The 22,881-nt window shown below is 34.1% G+C and overlaps 4 protein-coding genes across 4 annotated transcripts; all 4 read left to right on the forward strand.

The window, feature by feature from the left end:
* Positions 1-1,173: 1,173 nt before the first annotated feature.
* HELRODRAFT_98648 (hypothetical protein) lies at positions 1,174-4,490 on the forward strand. The gene is made up of 9 exons (XM_009016427.1): positions 1,174-1,228; positions 1,416-1,782; positions 2,110-2,187; positions 2,352-2,457; positions 2,595-2,999; positions 3,099-3,220; positions 3,340-3,567; positions 3,740-3,811; positions 4,097-4,490. The coding sequence occupies exons 2-9, from the start codon at positions 1,663-1,665 to the stop codon at positions 4,103-4,105; spliced, it is 1,140 nt and encodes a 379-aa protein (XP_009014675.1). The 5' UTR covers positions 1,174-1,228; positions 1,416-1,662; the 3' UTR covers positions 4,106-4,490.
* Positions 4,491-4,826: 336 nt separating this feature from the next.
* HELRODRAFT_191126 (hypothetical protein) lies at positions 4,827-16,809 on the forward strand (the record flags this gene model as incomplete). Its single annotated transcript, XM_009016428.1, has 28 exons — positions 4,827-5,421; positions 5,595-5,722; positions 5,848-5,982; positions 6,332-6,586; positions 6,683-6,851; positions 6,921-7,052; positions 7,129-7,341; positions 7,506-7,657; positions 7,855-8,113; positions 8,238-8,485; positions 8,753-8,921; positions 9,004-9,159; positions 9,258-9,402; positions 9,468-9,566; positions 9,658-12,416; positions 12,526-12,681; positions 12,872-12,964; positions 13,096-13,218; positions 13,505-13,720; positions 13,785-14,000; positions 14,125-14,254; positions 14,390-14,553; positions 14,662-14,835; positions 14,974-15,160; positions 15,276-15,385; positions 15,531-15,655; positions 15,815-15,965; positions 16,155-16,809. 28 exons carry the CDS (start codon positions 4,827-4,829, stop codon positions 16,394-16,396), a joined length of 7,701 nt encoding a protein of 2,566 aa, XP_009014676.1. The 3' UTR covers positions 16,397-16,809.
* A 546-nt stretch (positions 16,810-17,355) lies between these two features.
* Positions 17,356-17,853, forward strand: HELRODRAFT_76399 (hypothetical protein; the record flags this gene model as incomplete). Its single annotated transcript, XM_009016429.1, has 1 exon — positions 17,356-17,853. One exon carries the CDS (start codon positions 17,356-17,358, stop codon positions 17,851-17,853), a length of 498 nt encoding a protein of 165 aa, XP_009014677.1.
* Positions 17,854-21,339: 3,486 nt separating this feature from the next.
* HELRODRAFT_137270 (hypothetical protein) lies at positions 21,340-22,083 on the forward strand (the record flags this gene model as incomplete). The annotated part of the gene is made up of 3 exons (XM_009016430.1): positions 21,340-21,444; positions 21,594-21,764; positions 22,033-22,083. Coding segments are annotated over 3 exons (327 nt in total), but the record flags the coding sequence as incomplete, so codon positions are not given.
* Positions 22,084-22,881: the final 798 nt, after the last annotated feature.

Genomic DNA, 22,881 nt, shown 5'->3' on the forward strand with positions numbered 1-22,881 from the left:
TGCATACTTCTCTTCAATTTTTGTCAGGTCAATCACTTCATTTGTGTCAAAACTGTTTCTATATTTTCTGAAGTAAACAAAAAGAGTGCAATGCAAAATCACAATATATAATGGCAATGTATATTACATTATCTACTATTCAACTATTCAATTTTTTCATGTTGTAATATAATCATCTACTCTCAGTAAGAATAAATTGATAGAGTAAAGAATATGTTGAACTTACACTCTTATAATATCTTCTTTATAAAGAATATCCCTGACCTGCCCTTCATCAACTGGCCTATCATACTTTGGGTCAATTTTCGGTGGGAAGGCGGCCATGACGTCATACCAAACTGGTTTATCTATGTCTTTTAAAACGCCTGACTTTAATAACCCACTCACCCTGAATAAATTTTGCAATTCTAGTAATCCATTCTGACTTTTCTTACTAAAAAATTAACACCTACACAGTAAAAAACTAAAAATTGCAAAAATTAAAATTGCAAAAAAAATATAAAGAAAATATTAAAATTAATAAATAAATTAATATTAACAAGAAAGAATGATAAACCAATAATGAATAAATGAATAAAGTTGATCAAAAATGGTTTCAAAAATAATCAAATGAGTAAATCTGAAACACCTCGTAAATACACTTCCAAGCTTTTCAATCCTGCTACCGGCCATATTTTACAGTTTTAACCAACTTTTTTTAACAAAATTTATCTAAACCGAAAAAAATCACCAAGGATAAATTACTTTTAAAAAATTATTTATCGCTCGATCTTGGAAATGTACCAAATACTTAGAATACTTTGAAATTGAATAATAGATTAGAATCATGGATATATATTATATCCATGAGTAGAATACCTGAAATATTTTGTTGCACAGTTTATACTACAACTTATAAATGCAATAATTTGTATATTTTTCAAGCTTATTTTCTACATTCTACATAAAAAATATGTAATTTTTACAACTTATTGACTACATTTACGAAGAAAACTTAGAATCTATGAAATATTTTACAATCTTTAAGTGCATTATGTATATTTTACAACTTATTGTCTATATGTTTACAATCTTTAAGTGCATTATGTATATTTTACAACTTATTGTCTATATGTTTACAATCTTTAAGTGCATTATGTATATTTTACAACTTATTGTCTATATATATTAAGAAAACTTATAATCTATTAGATAATTTACAATCTATGAGTGCATCGTGGATATATATATATATCCATGGAGTGAATTATGTAATTTTTACAACATATTGTCACGGATTTCGGAATCACAATCACCGTCGTCTATCTTGTCACTGTTGTTCTTGTTGTTGCTAGCCATCACAATCGAATCAAATTATCACAATATTTTAAATTTAATAGTTTTAATAATTATTAATACTTTTAATTATTAATAAGATATATATATATATATCCATGGAGTGAATTATGTAATTTTTACAACATATTGTCATGTCTATGTCTGCAACTTAAAGTGAAACTGATATAAAAGGAATTTTTACAATCTACTTTCGCTTATGGGTATGTTGGCCGTTAAAATATCAAATGTGTCTCTTATTCCGGGATATCTTATTAATAATTAAAAGTATTAATAATTATTAAAACTATTAAATTTAAAATATTGTGATAATTTGATTCGATTGTGATGGCTAGCAACAACAAGAACAACAGTGACAAGATAGACGACGGTGATTGTGATTCCGAAATCGGTAGCGTTAAAAAGTTGTTGGAAAAACTGCAGAAGTATTCGGCGATGGATAAACTGGTACGTTTTTTTTCTTCAATATTTTAATTTTTATTAATTTCACTTATTTGTTTTGTATTCAAAGTTAAACGTAAAACGAATTAAGAATATTCAAAGTCAATCCCTTGGTCAATCATTGATGACTAATCTAATCCTAATCTAATTACTAATCTTTATTTATTAATGTTTAATCTATATTTATTTTATCTAAAATCTTTTTCTCTCAACTTTAATACATTTAATTTGATATTCATTCAAATTTAGTGTCTGACAAACATGTCTTTCATCCTGAAAGTCTGCTTTTAATTTAATTTATCATCTGTTTCCTATTAAATTTTTTCCCAACAGATCAAGAAAGATGAGAAGAAAATATTGAAAGTACTACAGAAACTGGAAAGTTGTAATATGACAGTAGAAATACTAAAGGTAATTTCATAGAATACTGTTAACTTTTTTTATATTGTACATCATATAATTACTAATTTGAATAATAAATTGTTAAAAAATTTTTTCCTACAAATTTTAAATTTTAAAAATAATATTTATAAACAATAAATAAATTTTTATTCATATTTTCTTCCTCCAAACAGAAGACAAAAGTCGGCCTTCAGGTCAACCAATTGAAGAAGAAGACAGACAATACTGCAATTAAAACTCAGGCCAAATCAGTAGTTGAAAGATGGATGAAAATTTTTGGTTAATTTTACTTTTTAATCATTCTTCATTGTTTAATATTCACATTATTATTTTTACTATTAGCTATAGTTGTAGTAGCTTTAGCAGCAGTAGTAACAGAAAAAAACAGTAGTTGAAAAAAAAAAATTTTCTTATAGATGCAAGCACAGCCAAACGAAAAGAAGATAAGAAAGCAGGAAAAAGTTCAAGCGGTGTGGCTAAAACGCAGCCACCACCCTCGCCATCAACTCCATCGCCACCGCTACTACCACCATCACCAGCCACGCCGACACTTCCTTCACCACCATCAGCGCCGTCAGCTAATTTAGAAAAGAAGCCCACAAAATCACCAGTATCGTCATCAGCAGTAGCAGCTGCAGCAGCTTTAAATCCATCATCATCATCACAACTGTCATCACAGTCATCGTCATCAGAGTCTACGCTGGTTAGATCGTCGTCATCATCATCTAAAAGACTCAAAATAGATGACGGTCATTTTCATACCGACGATCCAGTAAGAGTTAGTACGAGGAATATGTTATTCAATGCTCTGAGGAGTGAAGGTAGCATTAAATTGTTATGTTTATAAATGATGATGATGACGACGATGATGACGACGACGATGATGATGATGATAATAATAATAATGATATCCGACTCAGGTGATGACGAATCAGACATTCAACAACTGGCAGCTGAGATAGAGAGCTGCATATTTGATGAAATGAAGGACACTGGTACAAAATATAAGAATAGGATTAGGAGTAGAACATTCAATATAAAGGTTAGTTATTCATTGTCATTCAATCAATCAGTTAATCTATCGATCAATCAGTCATGCATTCAGTTAATCAACCAATCAGTAAACCATAAATCAGTCAATCAACCAACCAATCACAACAGGACCCGAAAAATCCTCAACTCAAAGAAAAAATTCTAAACGGCCTAATCACTCCGCAGAGACTGGCCGTCATGACATCGACAGAGATGGCCAGTGATGAGCTGAAAAATTTAAGAGAGAATTTTACTAAAAAGGCAATCCACGAGGCTCAGGCTCCATCTATCGCTGCTGCAAAATCGGATCTATTCCGCTGTAGCAAGTGCGGTAAACGTGATACCACTTATAACCAGGTACATCCCTGTTACTGTTGTTACTTATTATTATTAATATTATTATCGTTATTGTTACTATCGTTATTGTTATTATCATTATTAACTTGAGTTGTTAAAAACTCGATAATCCACGTAAGCACTACCTAATGTTTACGGTTTGTTTAAATTTTGAATGAAAATGATTTTCCAGGTGCAAACATTGAGTGGAGATGAACCAATGACGACATTTGTGGTCTGCAACCAGTGTGGAAATCGTTGGCGGGTAAGTCACATTCACACACGCGCGCACACGCACGCACGCACACACACACATTCACCGCACTCTCACACGCACTCTCACACATATACGCAAATCAAATCTTACATAGACGCACTACAAGTATATATATACACATTGAATTACGTTTGATTGATAGTCTGATTGTTAGATAGATAGATAGATTGATAAATAGATAGACTGATTGATTGTTTGATAGAAGGTATGGTAGATAGGTTGATTAATTAATTAATTTAATAATTGATTGATTGATTTTATTTTCCCTCACAGTTCTCCTGAGGTTGATCATCTTACAGTGTGGTACTATGAAAACCGCCTCCAGTTTATGATTTAACATCTGCAATTCTATTGTATTCATTTTTTTTTAATTTTTATTTATTTATTATAAACATTCATTTGTGCTTTCTGTGAGTCACGTTTTTTTTTAGTTACTCACTTTAATAATCATCCCTTTATCATACTTTGATATTGACATTCATTATCATACATAATTGTATCAAAGCTTTTGATAGAGGCATTTTTGTGAAGTTTGTTGAAAATATTCTGTACATTATGAATGCAACTTTTTAGAATGCGATGTGATTTAATGCATTTTAGTAACAAGTTCAATTATATTTTCGCTTGAAGTTTGTGAACAATTTTCATTTAATAGAATTTGAACTAAGACATTTTTGTTAATTCGGTTGTAAGATATTATATCCGAACTATTTTTTTCAACTGGAAAATTCAATATTAAATAGAAAATAATGTTATATCTTAAAACTTGAAACTACACTTTACTTTTAAATTTAAAAGTGAATTAAAGCTTTTCAAAGTGTAAATAGTTAAATTTAAAATCGTAAAATTATATGCCGAGATAATATTTACTTTATTTTTATTTATTTATTTTTATTTAAAATTTTTTCGATGAATTGTTTAAATTTTAAATTACATTGTTTAAATATTAAAAGGAATTTACATATTGATTTATTTTTTATTAAATTTTCAACAAATCAAAAATATGTATACCACAAATTTTTTGAAAAATCCTCCAACGACATCGACGACGGACTTGATGAATTGTTCCTGGGGGAGTCCTTTATTAATTTCCACACCTTCTTCATCGTTGCATAATTATAGTAACAGTAACAAAAATTATGTAAAAAAAAGATTTAGTAGAGGCAAAGATGAAAATAATACACCAACTAAGAAAGCGGAGAAGAATCTGATTAAAAAGAAAATTAATTTATTTGGTAAAGTTGAACAATCTGCTAATGAAAATGATAATAATAATAATGATAAAATCACAAGAATTGATGATGGCACTGAAAATCTCAGCCAAAAAACATTAAAAAGCGATAACTCACAGCATAGCAAAAAACAAAATCACATGGTTAACAACAACAACAGCCAAGCCTCTAAGATTAAAAATAAGAATGATAATTTAAATAATAATAACGTTGATGATATTAATGATAATGATGAAAAAGATGATGATCAATTGTTATTATCATCTTGGGGATTACCAGAGGTTATTTTAAGACGCTATCAGGAATCCGGCATTGAAAGATTATTTGATTGGCAGGCCGAGTGTTTAAGTACTGGAAAAGTTTTAGGTTAAGATTATGAGGGTGATGGGTGATTATGATGATGGTGATAATGATGGTTATGATGATGGTGATGATGATATTAATATTAAACATTAAATTGTTTCATGAATGTCTATGATTTATTTGAATTAAATTTTTTCAAAAATAAAAAGATCATTTTATTTTACTTTCATTTGAAGAAAGGGGGAATCTTGTATATAGCGCCCCCACCAGTGCAGGCAAAACTATGGTGGCCGAGCTACTGATGTTGAAATCAGTGTTAGAGACTAAACGAAAAGCTCTATTCATCCTACCGTTTGTGTCAGTAGTTAGAGAGAAAACAAAATATTTACAAGTTAGGATAGATTATAACTTTTTATTGCTATCTTTATTATTTTTTGTTATAATTTTGGTATAAGTATGACAACTTTGCATAATTTTTTTTGTTCCTAGAATTTATTTCAAAATGCTGGGGTCCATGTTGGTGGTTTCTATGGTAACCAGGGACCTGCTGGTGGCTTTCCATCCATTGACATTGGCATCTGTACAATTGAGAAGGCCAATAATTTGATAAATAGGTTGATGGAGGTCAATGAACTTAATAAATTAGGTCAGATTATGATGGTGGTTGTAGTGATAGTTTTTACTCTTCAACATCATGTAATTCATCAGTCATTGAACGTACCAACTGGTCACTCATTCAATCAATTAATCAACCAATCAATCATTCATTCAATCAATCATTCATTCAATCAATCAATCATTCAATCAATCAATCAACCAGTCAATCAACAAATCAATCATTTGAGCAGGCTGCTTAGTGATAGATGAACTGCACATGGTAGGAGACAAGCACAGGGGCTACCTCCTCGAACTACTCATCACCAAAGTCAAATACTCTCTCTCTCTCATGAACGACAGCAAACAACGACAACAGCAGCAGCAACAACAATCATCATCACAACTTCCGTCATCATCATCTTCATCGTCGTCGTCATCATCTTCCCCGACCATCCAAATAATCGGCATGAGTGCCACACTGCCGAATTTGGAATTACTATCGACGTGGCTGGATGGCGACCTGTACACCACGCGCTACAGACCCGTGCCTCTACTTGAAATGGTTAAAATCGGTGACCAGCTGATCAACTCTGATGGAAGATTGTTGAGGAGTTTAGGCAACAGTAGGCTAGTTCTCAGTTGTGATGTCGTCATAGTATCATGACGTCATGACGCTGTAAAATTGTAAACATATATAATTAAATACCGTAGGTTCAAAAACGACGAGGATCACGTGATCCACCTCTGCTCGGAGACAGTCGTCAACGAAGGATGTTCAGTTCTGATCTTCTGTCCAACTAAAAACTGGTGCGAGAAACTGGCCGACACCATCGCCAGGGAGTTCTATGACGTCATCAGGGCAGCCATCATGGAAAATAATGTACCTGGATATGAGGGTATGGATGCTATTTTTTCAAAGCAAATGAATCAAACGAATGAATGAACGGCATATTCATCAATTTCAGTCACCAGCAATAAGTTTCATCCAAACGAGCGTGATCTCACAGACGTCCTTGAACTCTTACGAAGGTCACCATCTGGCCTCGATCCGACTCTCGGCAAGATGGTAAGATGTGCCGTGGCCTATCATCACGCAGGTTTGTTAGCGTGTTTCACATTTTGTCGTCCAATCAAATGGCTAGAAATTACAAACCAATCATGTTCTTTTGTTAGGTTTAACCTTTGAGGAACGTGACATTATAGAGGGCGCTTTCAGGTCAGGAGTGATCAAGGTGGTTGTGGCTACCAGTACGCTGTCTAGTGGAGTCAACCTGCCGGCAAGAAGGGTCATCGTACGTACCCCAATTTTTCACGGCTGCCCCATAGATGCCCTGGTTTACAAGCAAATGATTGGTCGGGCTGGTCGAAAGGGGGTTGACATTAAAGGTCTGTGATTGGTTGGCTAGCTGGCTAATTTTTAATTTTTTGTTGTTATTTATTGGTAGTCTTAATTAATTTTTTGCCGTAAAATATATCATTAATTAATTTTTGTAAATGCAATTTCGAAAATTATTATTGTCCTCTTCACCATATTTCAACGAATGAACCAGGCGAAAGCGTACTCGTATGCAAGCAGTCAGAATCGAAAATAGGGATGTCCCTGATGACGTCCAATCTTGAGCCCATCACTAGTTGCTTGAACTTGGGCGGGCCCGGGGTAGGTGGGCTGAGTTCATCCATGAAGAGGGCAATTCTAGAGGTGGTATTTTTTTTAATTCACCCTGTACTAAATTTACTTAACGTTACCGCTATTAAACATAATTATAGAAATAATTCTTTCATTTTTACTAGTTATTAAAAATATTTAAGTAAAAAACTGACTATAATTTAATAATAAAAAATTGACTATAATTTACCAATAATTATAACTATAATATCATAATTTCCCTCTGTGAACAGATAATAGTAAACAAAGTTGCTAGTACACTGAAACAAGTAAACGTATATGCTAGATGTACAATGCTGGCTGCCGCTATGAAATTAGCCACCGCTGCTACTACGACAGCAACTACTACAACCACTACTACTACTAATAATAATAATGATAATAAGGCTGATAATGATGATGATGGTGGTGGTGGTAATAGTAATGATGAAGACGCTGTATCTACATGCGTCAAGTATCTTGTAGACAATGAGTTTGTTCAGATAGTTAAAGGTACCTGATTTAATCTGTTTTCAATAACTACAGTGAAAATTTCGTAATGATTTTATTTAATTATTGATGATTTTTTTTGCCTATTTATTTTTTAGAATTAGTTTTAATATTTCTAAATCAAAAGTTGCCAAAGACAAAGAAGCGACAACGACCACCACAACCACTGCTGCTATTACTACTGCAGCTAAAATTGGCAAAAATAATAAAAACGTTAATGAAGATAGTGGCGATTACATGTACGTGCCCACTCAGCTGGGTCAGGCGGTGGTCAGCTCTGGGCTATCGCCAGACGAAGGGCTGAAAGTTTTTGTGGAGCTGCAGAAAGCTAGGAGATGTTTCGTGTTGGAGAATGATTTGCATATTATTTATTTGGTTCGTTGTTGTCTTTGGTTGCTGGTTGCGTTGATGGTATGAAGGAATAGTAAATGAATTAGCGAATGAATAAATGAATGAATGAATAAATGAATGAATGAATGAATTAATGAACGGATAGATAGATGGTTAGTTGGATGAAAGATTGAATGAATGAACGTTTGAATGATTAAAACAATCGGCCAATTTAAAAAAAAAACAATCAAACGAATGTAATAAATTAAGAAAAATTAATAAAAAATAGTCGATCAACTATTAATTTTGAAGGTGACGCCCTTGTATATGCAAGATCAGTTCACGATCGACTGGTACAACTACCTGTGCATCTGGGAGGGGTTGAGCCCTGGTTGCCGCAGGGTGGCCGAAGTCGTGGGGGTGCAAGAAATATTTCTGTCAAAGGCTGTGCATGGAAAATTAATGCAGAACGCTGATCGATGCAAGTCTTAAGTTTTCTCTTTCTCTATAAAGATTCAAACAAATTTTAATTTTAACGTTTTTCAACGACCGACCAAACGCAGCGGTTGAAAGAATGGTATCTATACACAAACGTTTCTACATGTCTCTGGCTTTGTATGACCTCGTTAACGAGGTGCCCTTGAACTCTACATGCCAGAAGTTCAAGGTCAATAAAGGCTCACTGCAGACTCTTCAACAATCTTCCTCCACATTTTCTGGTATATTATGTTTTATTGCTTATTCTTATAAACACAAGTTTCATCGTCACCGTCGTCGTCATCATTACTTTTCTATAATTTCCCCGACCATAACCTAGGTATGGTGACGGCGTTTTGTAGTAAGTTATGTTGGCACAACATGGAATCTCTCTTTCAGAATTTTCAGTGCCGACTTTGCTTCGGTGTGCAGCCGGAATTGGTGGATCTTGTCAGGATAACCATTATGAACGCTCAACTGGCTAGGTGACAAAAATGATTATGATAATGCGACTGAAGATAACGATGATTACATTGTTTTTTTTTTCTAGATGTTTCTTTTCAGCTGGTTACGTCAATGTAACCTCGCTTGCCACAGCTAACATCGATGACGTTGTGAAGATTGTTAAGAAGGCCTCTCCATTCCTCAGGTGGTTTTGAACTTAGATAGTCATTAATATTAGCACCATTGCCCTCTTACTCGATTTATTAAATTTTTTGTATCGTGAATGATTTGTTCAGTTCTAAAAGGATGGAGGGTGAAAGTGAAGCTGATTACGAAGAACGCATGCGAACAAGCAGGTGCGTGTTTGTGTCCGGCGGCGATCGAGGAATGACGCAACTTGAAGCCGCACAACAAATCCTGCAAGAAGCCCGCCAACTCGTGGCTGACGATTTGATCAAGTTAGGAATCAAGAAGTCTGTTAGTGATGTTGATGACGGCGAAGATTGCAATGATAGTAATACAAAAATTTCGCCCACTGTCTCCTCGTTAAATCGATCTAAGTCAAAAAAATACCGACGCCGTGTTAACAAAAGTGCAAAAGTTAATTCAAGTAAGCGAGGTGGAGAAGTTCGCAAGTCTCAAAATGTTAGTCGTAATAAGGAGAAGTCAGTGAAGATTGAGAGAAATGTGAACGTTTCTATACTGACGCCTCCAGTTTCATTTGTTGACAGTCAAAAGTTGAAAAGAGATAAAACTTTTAGTCAAAATATAGTAAATGATAATGTTAAATGTATTGTAAATTTAAACATACCACCTGCTAATAATGAGCAGATTAGTAACTTTTCTGATGAAAATCACAAAAATAATTTAAACGACACTTTTAAAATCAATATCGAAATTTTAAATCAGAATGAAAAATCTCAGAAAAATGTTCACAATAGTTTACATACTAGTCGTTCACCGTTGAAAGTAATTGAAGGGAATGTTGTTATTCAGACGCAGAATATTGACAACGAAGCAGACGATTCAGACGATATGTTGTTCGAGAACGATAGTGTAGATGATGCCTGCTTGATCGGTCAGGCAGACTCCAGTCAAACAAATGTGGGTAAATGCGAAAAATCACAACCGATGCCAGATAACATCGGTATGAGCGAGATAGGGGGAGAAAAAAGTAAAGATGAAATTTTAAAAAAAGACTCTGTGATAGGTGGTCAGCTGATGAAAAATGATCAAGCAGATGACGCCATACACGATGGTCTCATTGACGAGTTTTTACTAAATTCATTTACGAACATTAAAAAGCCTGTTGATTGCACTGAAGTAGCAACAAATCTAATTGAGGATGGTTCAATGAAGCGTTTACTTGCTGGGCAACCTTTCGTCAGCACGAGTGAACGAACAACAGATAAGCTCAGCATGAATTTATTTGACGATGCTTCAAATTCAAGTGAGGTGAGTCTGTTTGATAGCAGCCAATGTTTACGCGAAAGAAATGATTGTGTCGGTTACAATGATGATGTGGACTTAGAGGGAGACCTTAACAATGTTTCACCAAGGGAGGAAGATCTGTTTTCCACGTCTTGTTTTGAAAGGAAACAATTTTGCTCCATGCTTCTCGACGGCAGGACGCCTTATTCCGAGGAAATGTTTGAGGAGAACGCAAATGACGTCAATGAAAATTATGTTGTAGACGCCAACGCTGAAATAAATTGTGAAATAAAGGCTGAAAACTATGAAAATAACGAAAGAATTTCTGTTGCTGATGATTTTTTTGAAAGAAGCACAGTTGATATTGAAGACAAAGCTAACGAGCAAAAAGTTGATGATGGCAATCAAAAAGTTGAAAATCGTGGAGATGGGGAAATATCTTTTGAAGTCAGCGACCTCTTTTCTAGTTTTCTTACATGTGCTCCTTCAATAAAAACAAAACATTCCCCCAATTTGCCAGAAAAAATCGAACAGAATGATGTAAAAATTGACGGCAAATCCCAGATTGAAAGTGGGTCTAATATTCAAACAAGCACTCACAACAACGACAATAACAACAGCAACAACGACAACAAAAAAGAAACTATCTGCAATAATGTTTATAATTTTGACACAAATCTTCCATTCACGCCTACTATGAAAAAATTCAAGTCAGTTGATATTTCAACGCATATAAGTCCCGATGTAGAACTCATTATGAACGCATTCTGCGACGACACCTGCTGGGAATCCAGCAACAAAAAACGAAAAAAACCGCCAAAAAGGGCTCTAAATTTTTTTCTAGAAAGTTCAAATGCCGTTATTCAAGATAAGAAAAAGTTGAAAATGGACTGCAACAACACAAAGAAAGAACAAGAAGGTAACTTTACGGAGTTGAAAACTTTTGGAAATACTCCTAACATCAAAGAAAGTATTCAGGCAAATAAGTTTTCATCTAATATTCTTGAAACTAAATTCCATGAAACCACTGATGAAACTGTCTTTACAAAAAAAATCACAACACCAGAGTCTACGAATTTAGTAGCGAAGACAGCAGAAGATCAACTCAATCAAAATATCGATCCATTCCTTGATCTGGATAGCGATGATTCCGAATGTTTCATCCCACCTACTCCGCCACTGCAAACCACTCCGAAACTTCATTCATCGAGAAATTTAGCTTCAAATATTAAATTAACTCCTCGCCATCTCCATCTCGGAGCTTTTAAAACGACAACAGATTACTCTGTTAATAATTCAAACAATAGGGACAATAATAATAACTCTAACAACAACGACGACAACAACAACACAAATATGAATGACGTATTAAAACGCAACAAAGTTTCAACCATCGCTAACACGAACGATAGAAGCATAACGTTGTCTTCGACGCTAGAATCTTTAACGATATTCGATGTTGCCTCTAACAGAGATTTGTTTGAGAAATTTTTAGATGAATGGTCGACCAGATATGAATTCTCACTCTGTGTTGCTTGTGATAGAGTTAAGAGTACTGAAAATAAAATTAACGAGAAAAAATGCGCGTCTATCGGTGGAAAGTTTATTCATAAAAATACAATCAGTAGGTGTTGTTGTTGACTTGTTTTTTTTTTACAAATTTCAAATTTTTCAAAATATTTAAAAAAAAATATTTACAGTACTACGCTACACTTCAATTTAATTGAAAACAGCAACAGTAGCAGCAACAACACCAGAAACTTTCACAGACATAAACACTCAAAACGGCTTTCCGACTTTGGAAAAGAGTATGAGAGTTGTTGGCATGGCTGTTTCCTGGGAGGGGTGTGACGTATACTATGTCTCGTTCCTAAATTCCGTTGAAAATTGTCAGTAGGTTGCCTGGTTGAAGGTTTAGTTAGCATTGATTGATTGATTGAACAGTTGGTTGGTTAGTTGGTCGATTGGTCGATAATAATTAAGATATGGCTTGGCTGCTAAGTAGTTGCTTCTAGGGATCTTATAATGATTTTTTCAGTAGATTTTAAACATTAATTTATAAAAATATCCACCAATCAGCTGACTTGGATAGATCGATGGCAGCCCCTGACCTCGACCAATCGTTGACGGTCGAGGAGAGGTGGAAAGGTGTTAAAAAGGTTCTTGAAAAAGGTACCTTTTTTCTAGCACTGAATGGATTTTTCTATTTTAAAAATTAGCCTTTAATAAAATTTTCAACCAAAAATATTTACAGTAATTTGTATGTTTACCATTGATAAATTTTGCTCTAAAAACTTGTATAGATATCGACAAAACCGGTTCTCGCATTCAAGTCGAGATGTTCGATTCGAAATCTCAATACCGACTGTTGAGTAGCACGTGTAGCATTCTCATAGCCGGTTTGTTGGTCGATCCTAAGGTGGCTAGTTGGTTGTTGGATCCGTCTTCCCGCGAGCTTAATGTTCATAGTATGGTTACGTTGTGCTGTCCTGAGATGCTCTTTCTCTTGGATGGTGAGTTTGGTTGATTAATTTATTAGTTGGTTGATTAAATAATTAATTAGTTAATTAATTATTTAGTTGATTGACTGACGACTGACTGATTGATTGATTTTTTGATTGATTAATTTATTATGTATACTGTAAATCATACTTAAATTGTAAACTCCCAATGCATTCGATATATCAAAATGTTTCAATTTAAAACATTGAGGTATCGACTGCCCGTCCGGACTTATGAGTTTAGGCATGACGTCATCTGAAATTACGTCATCGAGAATGAGATCATCAGTGGAGAGTGTGCTGGTGAGGAGGAGTATGAAGACGATGAAGATGAAATTGAGTGAAGTTTCAAATCTATGGCAGTGCTTCATAACCCAGGAAATGCCCATTCTCAAAATCCTGGCTGATATGGAACTGAACGGAATGGGTTGGTCAGTTTATCCCGACATCTGATAATGTTTCATTCATTTGTTAATAATCTCTTTTTCAAGGTTTCGACTACGAAGAAAGCGAGCGTCAAAAGTCACTACTACTGCGTCAGTTAGCTCACCTGGAAGAGAGCTCCTACTCGGCGGCCGGTCACGATTTCAATCTGGCGAACCCTGATGACGTAAGCAGGGTGTTGTACGTGGAGTTGGGACTGCCTCCATCGGGAGAAAGGGGCGTCGTGAAGAAGGGTCGTGTTGCTGGAAGAAAGGGTCGAAATGGTGAGTTGCCATGACGTCATGATTGATTATGATGATGATGGCGGTAGTTATACTGCTTTTAATTAATTACATCATCGTCGTCCTCATTGTCATTTTTCTCTTCCTTGTAACTTTCTACTTTTAGGCATAGCAAAGTACAGCACGGCGAAGAACATTCTAGAAAAGTTGAAGAGCCTGCACCCTCTACCGACCATGTTGTTGGAATGGAGGAGATTATCTAGCGCTCTCTCCAAGGTCGTCTTCCCTCTCCAAAGGTACCGCCATCATCATTTTTATTTCCATCATTTTATTATCATAAAAGTTGAAACTGTCGTCACCTGCCATTAATATTTAAACTTCTTTCATTTTTGTCATTACCATAATTCTTTATCACCATCATTACCATCAAGCAAAATCATCGCCATCCTCGACACAAGGTCAAAGTTCAAGGACGAACACGTGACCCGGATGTACCGGATAAACGCGGTGGCCGACATGCACACTGCAACCGGTCGGGTCGCCATGAAGGACCCCAATTTGCAGAACGTTCCTAAAGATTTTCAAATGGGCGAGGGTGGGTTATGTCACGATTCTCATCATCATCATGATTATTATTCTATTATTGTTATTATTATTGTTGTTGTTATTATTGTTATTGTTGTTTTGTTTTTTTCTTCGAAAGACCCAGAAACAGCCGAACTAGTGAACGAAAGTTTCAACTACAGTTACAAGTTATTTGAAGATGAAGACGACGACGACGATGATGGTGGTGATGGTGATGGTGCTGGCGATGGAATGGATAACAAAAAAAAGAGCAAATCTATTAGCATGCGACATTCGTTTGTGGCTTTCCAAGGTAGATGGCCCTGTTAACGTGGCTTGTTGATGTGCTTGATGACGTTGACGAAAATAAGAGATGTGATGAAATTAATTTTTTGAATATTGGCACCAAACGACGAGTTTGCCATTTTTTTCTCCTAATTTCAATTGCCAGGTGGCACGCTACTGGCCGCTGACTACTCGCAGCTTGAACTTCGCGTCATAGCCCACATGTCGCAGGACAGAAAACTGATTGACCTTTTGAACTCTGGGGCCGATGTTTTCAGAAATATCGCCTGCCAACTTCACTCCTGTGAGGAGGCCGAAGTGACCGATTCGCAGAGGCAGCAAGCCAAGCAGGTGAATTCGTTTCAGTTTGTGTAAAAGTAAAATAATTTGGGTTATTGTTGTGTCCGTTATAATAATTATAATGATGATAATTGTAATAATTATAATAAAAATGATTATTATAAAGATATGTTACGGTATGATATATGGGATAGGAAGCAAGGCCCTTGGTGAGCAACTGAAAGTCAGTGAAGATGACGCTGCCGTTTTCATGGAAACCTTCAAGACCAAGTATTCTGGTGCGTTGAAATTACAAATTAGATGGTTTTTGATTGATTGATTGATTGATTGATTCATCATTCATTCATTAATTCGCTCAATCAACCATTCAATTAGTCATTTTTTCATTCGTTTACTCACTCATCTATCCATCTTTTTTCCTAGGCATTCGTTCCTTTCTCCACAACACAGTGTACAAATGTCGTACGGATGGTTACGTCACGATGACGTCAGGTAGGCGGAGATATCTCAAGCGAATCAACGATCAGAATGTACATCTGAGGGCTCATGTACGCACTATGATGTTTTTTTATTTCACACATCATCAATTTCAACGTACATATAAACTTGTACTACATGGTGTATATATATAAGGGCAAATGAATGAATGAATTAATGAATGAATTAGTGAATTAACGATGAATTTGTCGATAAATAAATATTTTTAGGCAGAGAGACAGGCCGTGAACACAACTATCCAGGGTTCAGGTGCTGATTTTGTAAAGAGGGCCATGATAAAAATTGATGAAGAGTTAAAGAAACAAAACTGGTTCGCTAGCTCTGACGGCGGTTCTTATCTACCCCATCTGCATTTGAGAGGTTTGTATATTAATTTGTTCAGTCGATCATTCATTTATTCATTCACTCATTCATTAATTAATTTATTCATTCATTCATTCATTCAGCCTGTCGCTTATTTCGTTCGATGTTAATCATGTGAATTTAAAATTAACTAAATTTGATTTAATGTTAACCAGAAAAATTATTCTAAACTCTTTGTTTTAAAAGGTGCTCCTCTTGGCAGTTTTAGAACCCAAGAAAAACCGTACATACCACCGAGGGGTGCCTATTTGATCCTTCAACTACATGATGAATTAATTTACGAGGTGAATGAGCGAGATCTGACCAATGTGGCTGAGATAGTTAGGTGGGGTATGGAATCCGTTGGTAGAGATATCTCAGTTAGGTTGCCGGTGAAGTTAAAAGTCGGAAAGTCTTGGGGGAAGATGAAAGAATATAAACTGGAATGAGTGATTGAGTGAGAAAATGAATAAATGAATGAGTGAATAAATGGAAGATTGAATGGATAAGTGGATGAAAGATTGATTGAATGAATGAATGGATGGTTGATAGGCAGTTCAGATATTTTTCATGGATGAAAGTTTATTGTATCATATCATATCTCTTCATAGTTTATTGCCGTTGTACATATTTAAGTATTTTTTGTACTATTTAATTCTTTGGTTCTATTTAAATTTTTTATTTTCATACTTGCATGATTTTCACTATTTCTAGGATTTATTGTAATGTAAGTGTTTATTCTTAATACTTTTATCTATTCATAGTTTATTTTTCCCAATGAATTGTATAATTAATCTTTTACATATATTATTATGTGATAACATTATTTAATGTAACACAGTAAAGTGTCTGGTGTTTATATACAATGTGTACATTATATATATTTAATATATATATATATATATATATATATATATATATATATATATATATGTTAATGTTAAAAAATAATTTAATTAATGATTTTATTTAGTTTTACAATGAAAAATTAAAAACCAGTGGCAGTTAGTTTTTTTTTTATTGTCGCTGTTTATTTTATTGATTTATTTTTTATTTATTTTAATTTTCATGAATTATAAATGTGTGCATTACGTTCTGGGCATGACATAAAACTGCATCCACGCTGCCTTGCGTGCTTTTGAGCGAAAGGCTAGGCCTACCGCTTATAACTGGTGGTTGTCGTCAGGATGGGTGTCCGGATGTAAAAACTTTTCCCCAAATTATTCCTATGCCATCACAAAGAAAAACAGCGGCCCCTAGTCCCCAGCAGGCCTTAAGTGGTCAAGGGGTGCCAAGAATCCCTGGGAAGTATGCAATAGCGGAGGGATGTTGCAGAAAAATTCAGAATGGCCCCTCTATGGTACTTAGACTTGGAACGCTCAATGTTGGATCACTGACTGGCCGCAGCATGGAAATCGCAGAAATGCTCGAGCGTAGAAGGATTGACATCTGCTGCCTTCAGGAAACTCTATGGAAATCGAATAGTGTCTGTCATGTCAACTCAGACGAAGAAAAATATAAACTATTCTGGAATGGTCAAAAGATGGCAAAAAATGGTGTTGGAATTTTTGTCAGAGAACCGCTAGCCCAAGAAATACTGGATATTAAAAGGATTAATTCACGTCTCATGTGGATCAAGCTTCGCATAGAAAAGCAAACAATGATTATTTTTTCTGCATACGCACCAGAGACAGGCGAATCAGAAGAGATGAAAAATGACTTCTGGACTGCATTCTCTGACACCATCTCAACAATACCAAAATGTGAAACAATCCTGATTGGAGGCGATCTCGAAATTGTTTGTAGATCTGTACGGTTAACTGTTTGTTCGAGTTTGAACAGGCCTTGCAAATTTTTTTTATTTATTTTTGTTTTTATTTTTGTTTATTTGGTTCATTCAATTTAGTTGATTGATTGATCGGTTGATTGATCGGTTGGTTGATTGATTGACTGACAGACTGGCTGGCTGGCTGACTGACCGACCGACCGACAGATTGTTTGATTGATTTATCTCATAGTATTGTATACATGAGAAAAAATCCGATTAAGCCAACCTACGGCTTCAGTAAGCCACTGTTTTTCACCTGACAAAAGCAATTTCTATATTTATACTGACAAAAATAATTGTGATATGAATATATTGATTTATTTAAAGCATTATATGTACAAAAAAGTGCTATCGTAAGAGTTCTATGAAACCCTGTAAGCCAACGTTTGATTTCAGCAGCCAGTTTCTTATGAGCACCAGCAGAATGTAAAATATTCATTGAATATAATGAAGATAGTTGTTCAAATAACAATTTTGATTTATTTAGGCCGTTTATTTCATAAGCAAACCAATTTTTAACATGATCGAATAGTGTAAAAAAAAAGGGTGACTATAGTTCAAGCCTACTAAGCCAACCTTCGGCTTCAGTAAGCCACCGGATTTCACCGGACCAAAAGCGATTTTTATATTCAAATTAACAAAAATAATTTAATAATACATAATTCTATTAATCACTATTAAAATTAAATAGAATTACTACAATGTTTTAAGCATATTAAATCAAGTAAATATTTCATATAGCTTGCTCGTTAAAATCCATGCAATTTCGTAAGCCAACAATCCAAGAACGACAAATAGCCCGACCGATAGATCGAATTGATCGATTAGTCCTATTATTCTAGTTATGTGGTTTGGAGCAAGGGGAGACATTACTGAAAATAATTAAAAGTTGAAGAAATTGAGGTTCTTTGCATATCCCTGCTTCAACCCATAAGAAGGTGTTGTATGCTGGTAAATAGGTCTCCCCTTGATATGTATGGCACTATCTTAAAAATCTGGTATGTAAGAGTTCCTAAGTGTATGGAATACAAGTATTCAACAAAAGGTTATCAGTTCTTTGTTCTACAAAAGACATTGTTCCCTGCTCGCGTACTGCGTATTTTTAAATGTGGAGTTTTTTTTAATGCGTGATTTTAACGTTAAATAATCTACTAATTGTTGACTAACATTACTAATTAATACATCGGTAAAATCGGATTTGCCTCTTGAAAGTTACTTTCGCTCGGGCGTATTGACTGAGCGATATTGAGGTTGCCGATCTTGCTTGCTAATGTATTAATTTAATTATTTAATATTAATTTAAAAAAGTTAATTAAGTAAAGCTAACAACTAACTCAGTAACATAGCAGACGAATCCTAATTAATAAAAATTAAAAGTTCTCGGCTTAGTAGCCTGTCTGTACTCTGTGAAAGTATAGTCTGTGGGATTTGATAAGTCTGGGTTTATCTGTGGCTGTTCCTTCCTAAGCCTAATTCATTATGTCATCCTCCGAAGATAAAGAGTTGCCATCATTGCCACCACAGGAGAAACAGCCAAGGCTTGGTTAGTAATTTTTTTAATCAAATATAGACAATAAGATTCTTATAGAGAGAATGAAATTAATTTTATATTTAATTTATTATACATCTAAATTTTATACAAATAATTTTCAAGTTGAAGTTTGGTAGTAGATCTCTTTAATTGTTTAATTTGATTATTAAACTAATAACAGCTGATCATAATTAATTAATTAATTATTCAATTAATGGAATTAGTAATAAATTATTTAAAAATTATATTTATGTTTAATTTAGAGTTGAAGTATTTAATAATAATTTTGTGATATGAATCTTTTTCTAAAATTTAGAGGAGAGTTCTTTGATTCTAGTGGCACAGAAAGTTATTAAAATTGTCAAAAAGAACAATACAGAGGACCTGAGAATGTCACTTGCTAAATTCCTCAGCAATCAGAAGCCACTCCATTTGCAGGTTAGAACAAATTTTTATTTAAATTCACTTTTTTATTTTATAATTAAATCAAGATTTGAATAATTTTATATAAAAAATGCTTAAGTTGAATATTTTCTTAATTGGATACACATTTAAAAAGTAATTAAATCATATATATATATATATATATATATATATAAAATAGTATTCATGCTTAATATTGAAAGATTAACATATGCCTTTCTGAAATGTGATAAAAAAATTTTGAAGAAAGGTTAGTAAATTTTATTATTAGGTCAGAAAATTAATGCCATGTATCGGATGCATGAATTCACATGCATTTACTTACAGCAATGTGTGTGTGCGCACGTGCTTTTTGTTACTTTCGTGAGTTAGTTGAAAGAGGATTTGTGATTTATACATTTGTGATAATATAATGTAATAATTTATACATTCAAACGTTCAAATTCTTAATCAGAATGATAAGTTAAAAGAAGCTAGGAGGGATATTCTACAGCAGAAATTAGCTCTTCTGCTACACACTTACTACTGCGAAGATCTGAAATGTGATATCTTCTGCTGCCAGAGTATCAAAAACCTCTGGTTACACATGACAACCTGCCCTCTTATTGATTGCTCAGGTTGGCAGAGATATTATTTTTAATTATAATTAGGATAACTCTTAAGAACTTTTAATTAATTAATTAATATATAAATAAATAATTACAATTGTCATTTTCAATAACTCACATTATGATTATATTTTCTATTTGTAGTACTGTAGTAATTATGGTCAGTATAAATAGTAATGTTTTGTGTTCTCTTTTCCTCTAAACAGTAGCTCTATGCAAATCCTCTTGGAAAGTTCTGACACATTGGTCGTTCTGCGTCGATTCTTCCTGCGATGTCTGTCCTACTTTCAAGAGGTTGTTTAACTTAGATCCAGAGTCTGGTTGGTTTCTACTTCTTTGGTTATTTAATTTTTGATAATTTTATTTGTTTGTCTATGTTTAATTCATTTAAATAATTTGTTTTGTTATTAAAAAAGCCTTCTCTATTAAAATTCAGTCATAATTTTTATTATAAAATTATATAATATCTAATATATATATTATATTATCATTTTATAATAAAAATAATATTTTGAAATTAAAAAAATTGAACACGCAGAAATGTCTGCCTCATCTTCCACTTCCGGTTTGGCAGTTTTCACTTCGCCAAGACGCTCCCAGAAAGCAGACAGCAGTAATGTCGTTAAGAATTGCTTGTGGAAGCCTAAATGCGAAAAAGGTGGTTGCTGATGTAATTTGTTTATTTGATGGTTGGTTGGTTGGTTGGTTGGTTAATTGACTGACTGGAGAGTTGCTTGATTCGTTTGTTGGTTGTGTGATTGGTTGGTTGTTTAGTTGTAAATCAGCTAGTTGGCTGATTCGTTTCATTATTTTTAGGTTTTTTGTAAGTATGATTGATTGATTGGTTGACTGCTTGGATAATTGAAACATAAAAAGTTGTTCTCTCTCTCTCTCTCTCTTTCTCTCTCTCTTTCTCACTTAGTTTTTCTCTTTTTTCTCTCTCTCTCTCTCTCACACACACACACACAACACCTACATGTCAACCAAGTGTGGACAGGGGCTGAATTAAAATCAGCATTCAATCCCCTATTGGATAAAATGTTTGCTTACGATAAGGAGGTTGAACCTTTTATGAGGCCAGTGGATCCTAAATTGGATCTATGCCCTGTTAGTTCTCTCTGTCAGTATTAATTAATTAATTAGTTAGTTAATTTTCGTATGTTGTACTATTTTATATTACTTGATATTATCTGTTTTATTTTTAATGTTCACTTATGAATTAGACTAATTATTTTCCTCTCCTTCATTGTTCTCAGGACTACTTCGACATAGTCAGGCGGCCAATGGATTTCGGTACCATAAAGTCAAAATTAGATCGCCTGGTCTATAAGGATCCGTGGGAAATTATAAATGAAATATATCTTGTCTTTGGCAATGCCTGGCTCTATAATAAAAAATGCTCTGTGTATCATAAATACGCTTGCAAGGTGTGTGTGTGTGTGTGTGTGTGTGTGTGTGTGTGTGTGTGTGTGTGTGTGTGTATGTATGTATGTATGTGTGTATATACACACTCCAATGTATGTGTGTATATACATATTTTTTAGTATTCTTATAACACCCTATCAAATTTATATTAACACTAAACAACAAATGAACAAACGAACAACATACAAATAAACAACAGCATATTAACAGCTAACATAATTCAACATTTTGTCAAACATACGAACAAACCAACAAACAAATATCTGAAAGTTAGCAGACGTCTTCGAAGCTCACGTGGATGCAGTTATGAGGGGCTTAGGGTTTTGCTGCGGTCAGAGGTACGAGTTTACACCCCTGCCTAAATACTGCGACAGTAGGTTATGGTGTAACATACCTGTATTGGCTGAGTACTATTCCTATAATGATCAGTTAGTAGTACTGATAGATTTTACATTATACTGTCTGAAATGTTAATTAATTAGTTAATTGATAGTGTGATTGCTGCTACTATTGCCTGTAATATTAACTAATTAATTAATTAGTTAATTGATAGTATTATTGCTGCTACTATTGCCTGCAATATTAATTAAGTAGTTAATTGATAGTATTATTGCTGCTACTACTACTACTATAATGATCACAAATTAATAATTAATTAATTAGTCAGTTAACGTTAATTTAATTTAGAGATGCACCGGATTCAGGTTTTTCAAATCCGGCCGGGGCCGGACTTGGCCGGATTTAAAATTCAAAAACCGGCCGGAGCCGGGGCCGGATTTGTTACCATTTTACATACGTTAGAAAAAATACTCACATTTACGGTTATCTACATGTTGAACATCAAAAAATAACACCAAGCAAATAGTTAATTAATTCAAATATATGAATAAGCTGTGTGATAGGCCAAATTCTGTACACAAAGATCAGCTTATAGTTTATGCATAACCCATGTTATAGCATAAAGAAAATTGTCCAGCTCATCTCATAATTAGTGATGTTGTTATTATGTGTCATGTATGCACGTGCACAAATTTTTTTACACAAAGATCAGCTTATAATGTATGCATAACACATGTTATAGCTCAAAGAAAATTGTCCAGCTCACCTCACAATTAGTGA

This window comes from Helobdella robusta (assembly GCF_000326865.2).
Source record: "Helobdella robusta unplaced genomic scaffold HELROscaffold_18, whole genome shotgun sequence".
Lineage (NCBI taxonomy): Eukaryota > Metazoa > Annelida > Clitellata > Rhynchobdellida > Glossiphoniidae > Helobdella > Helobdella robusta.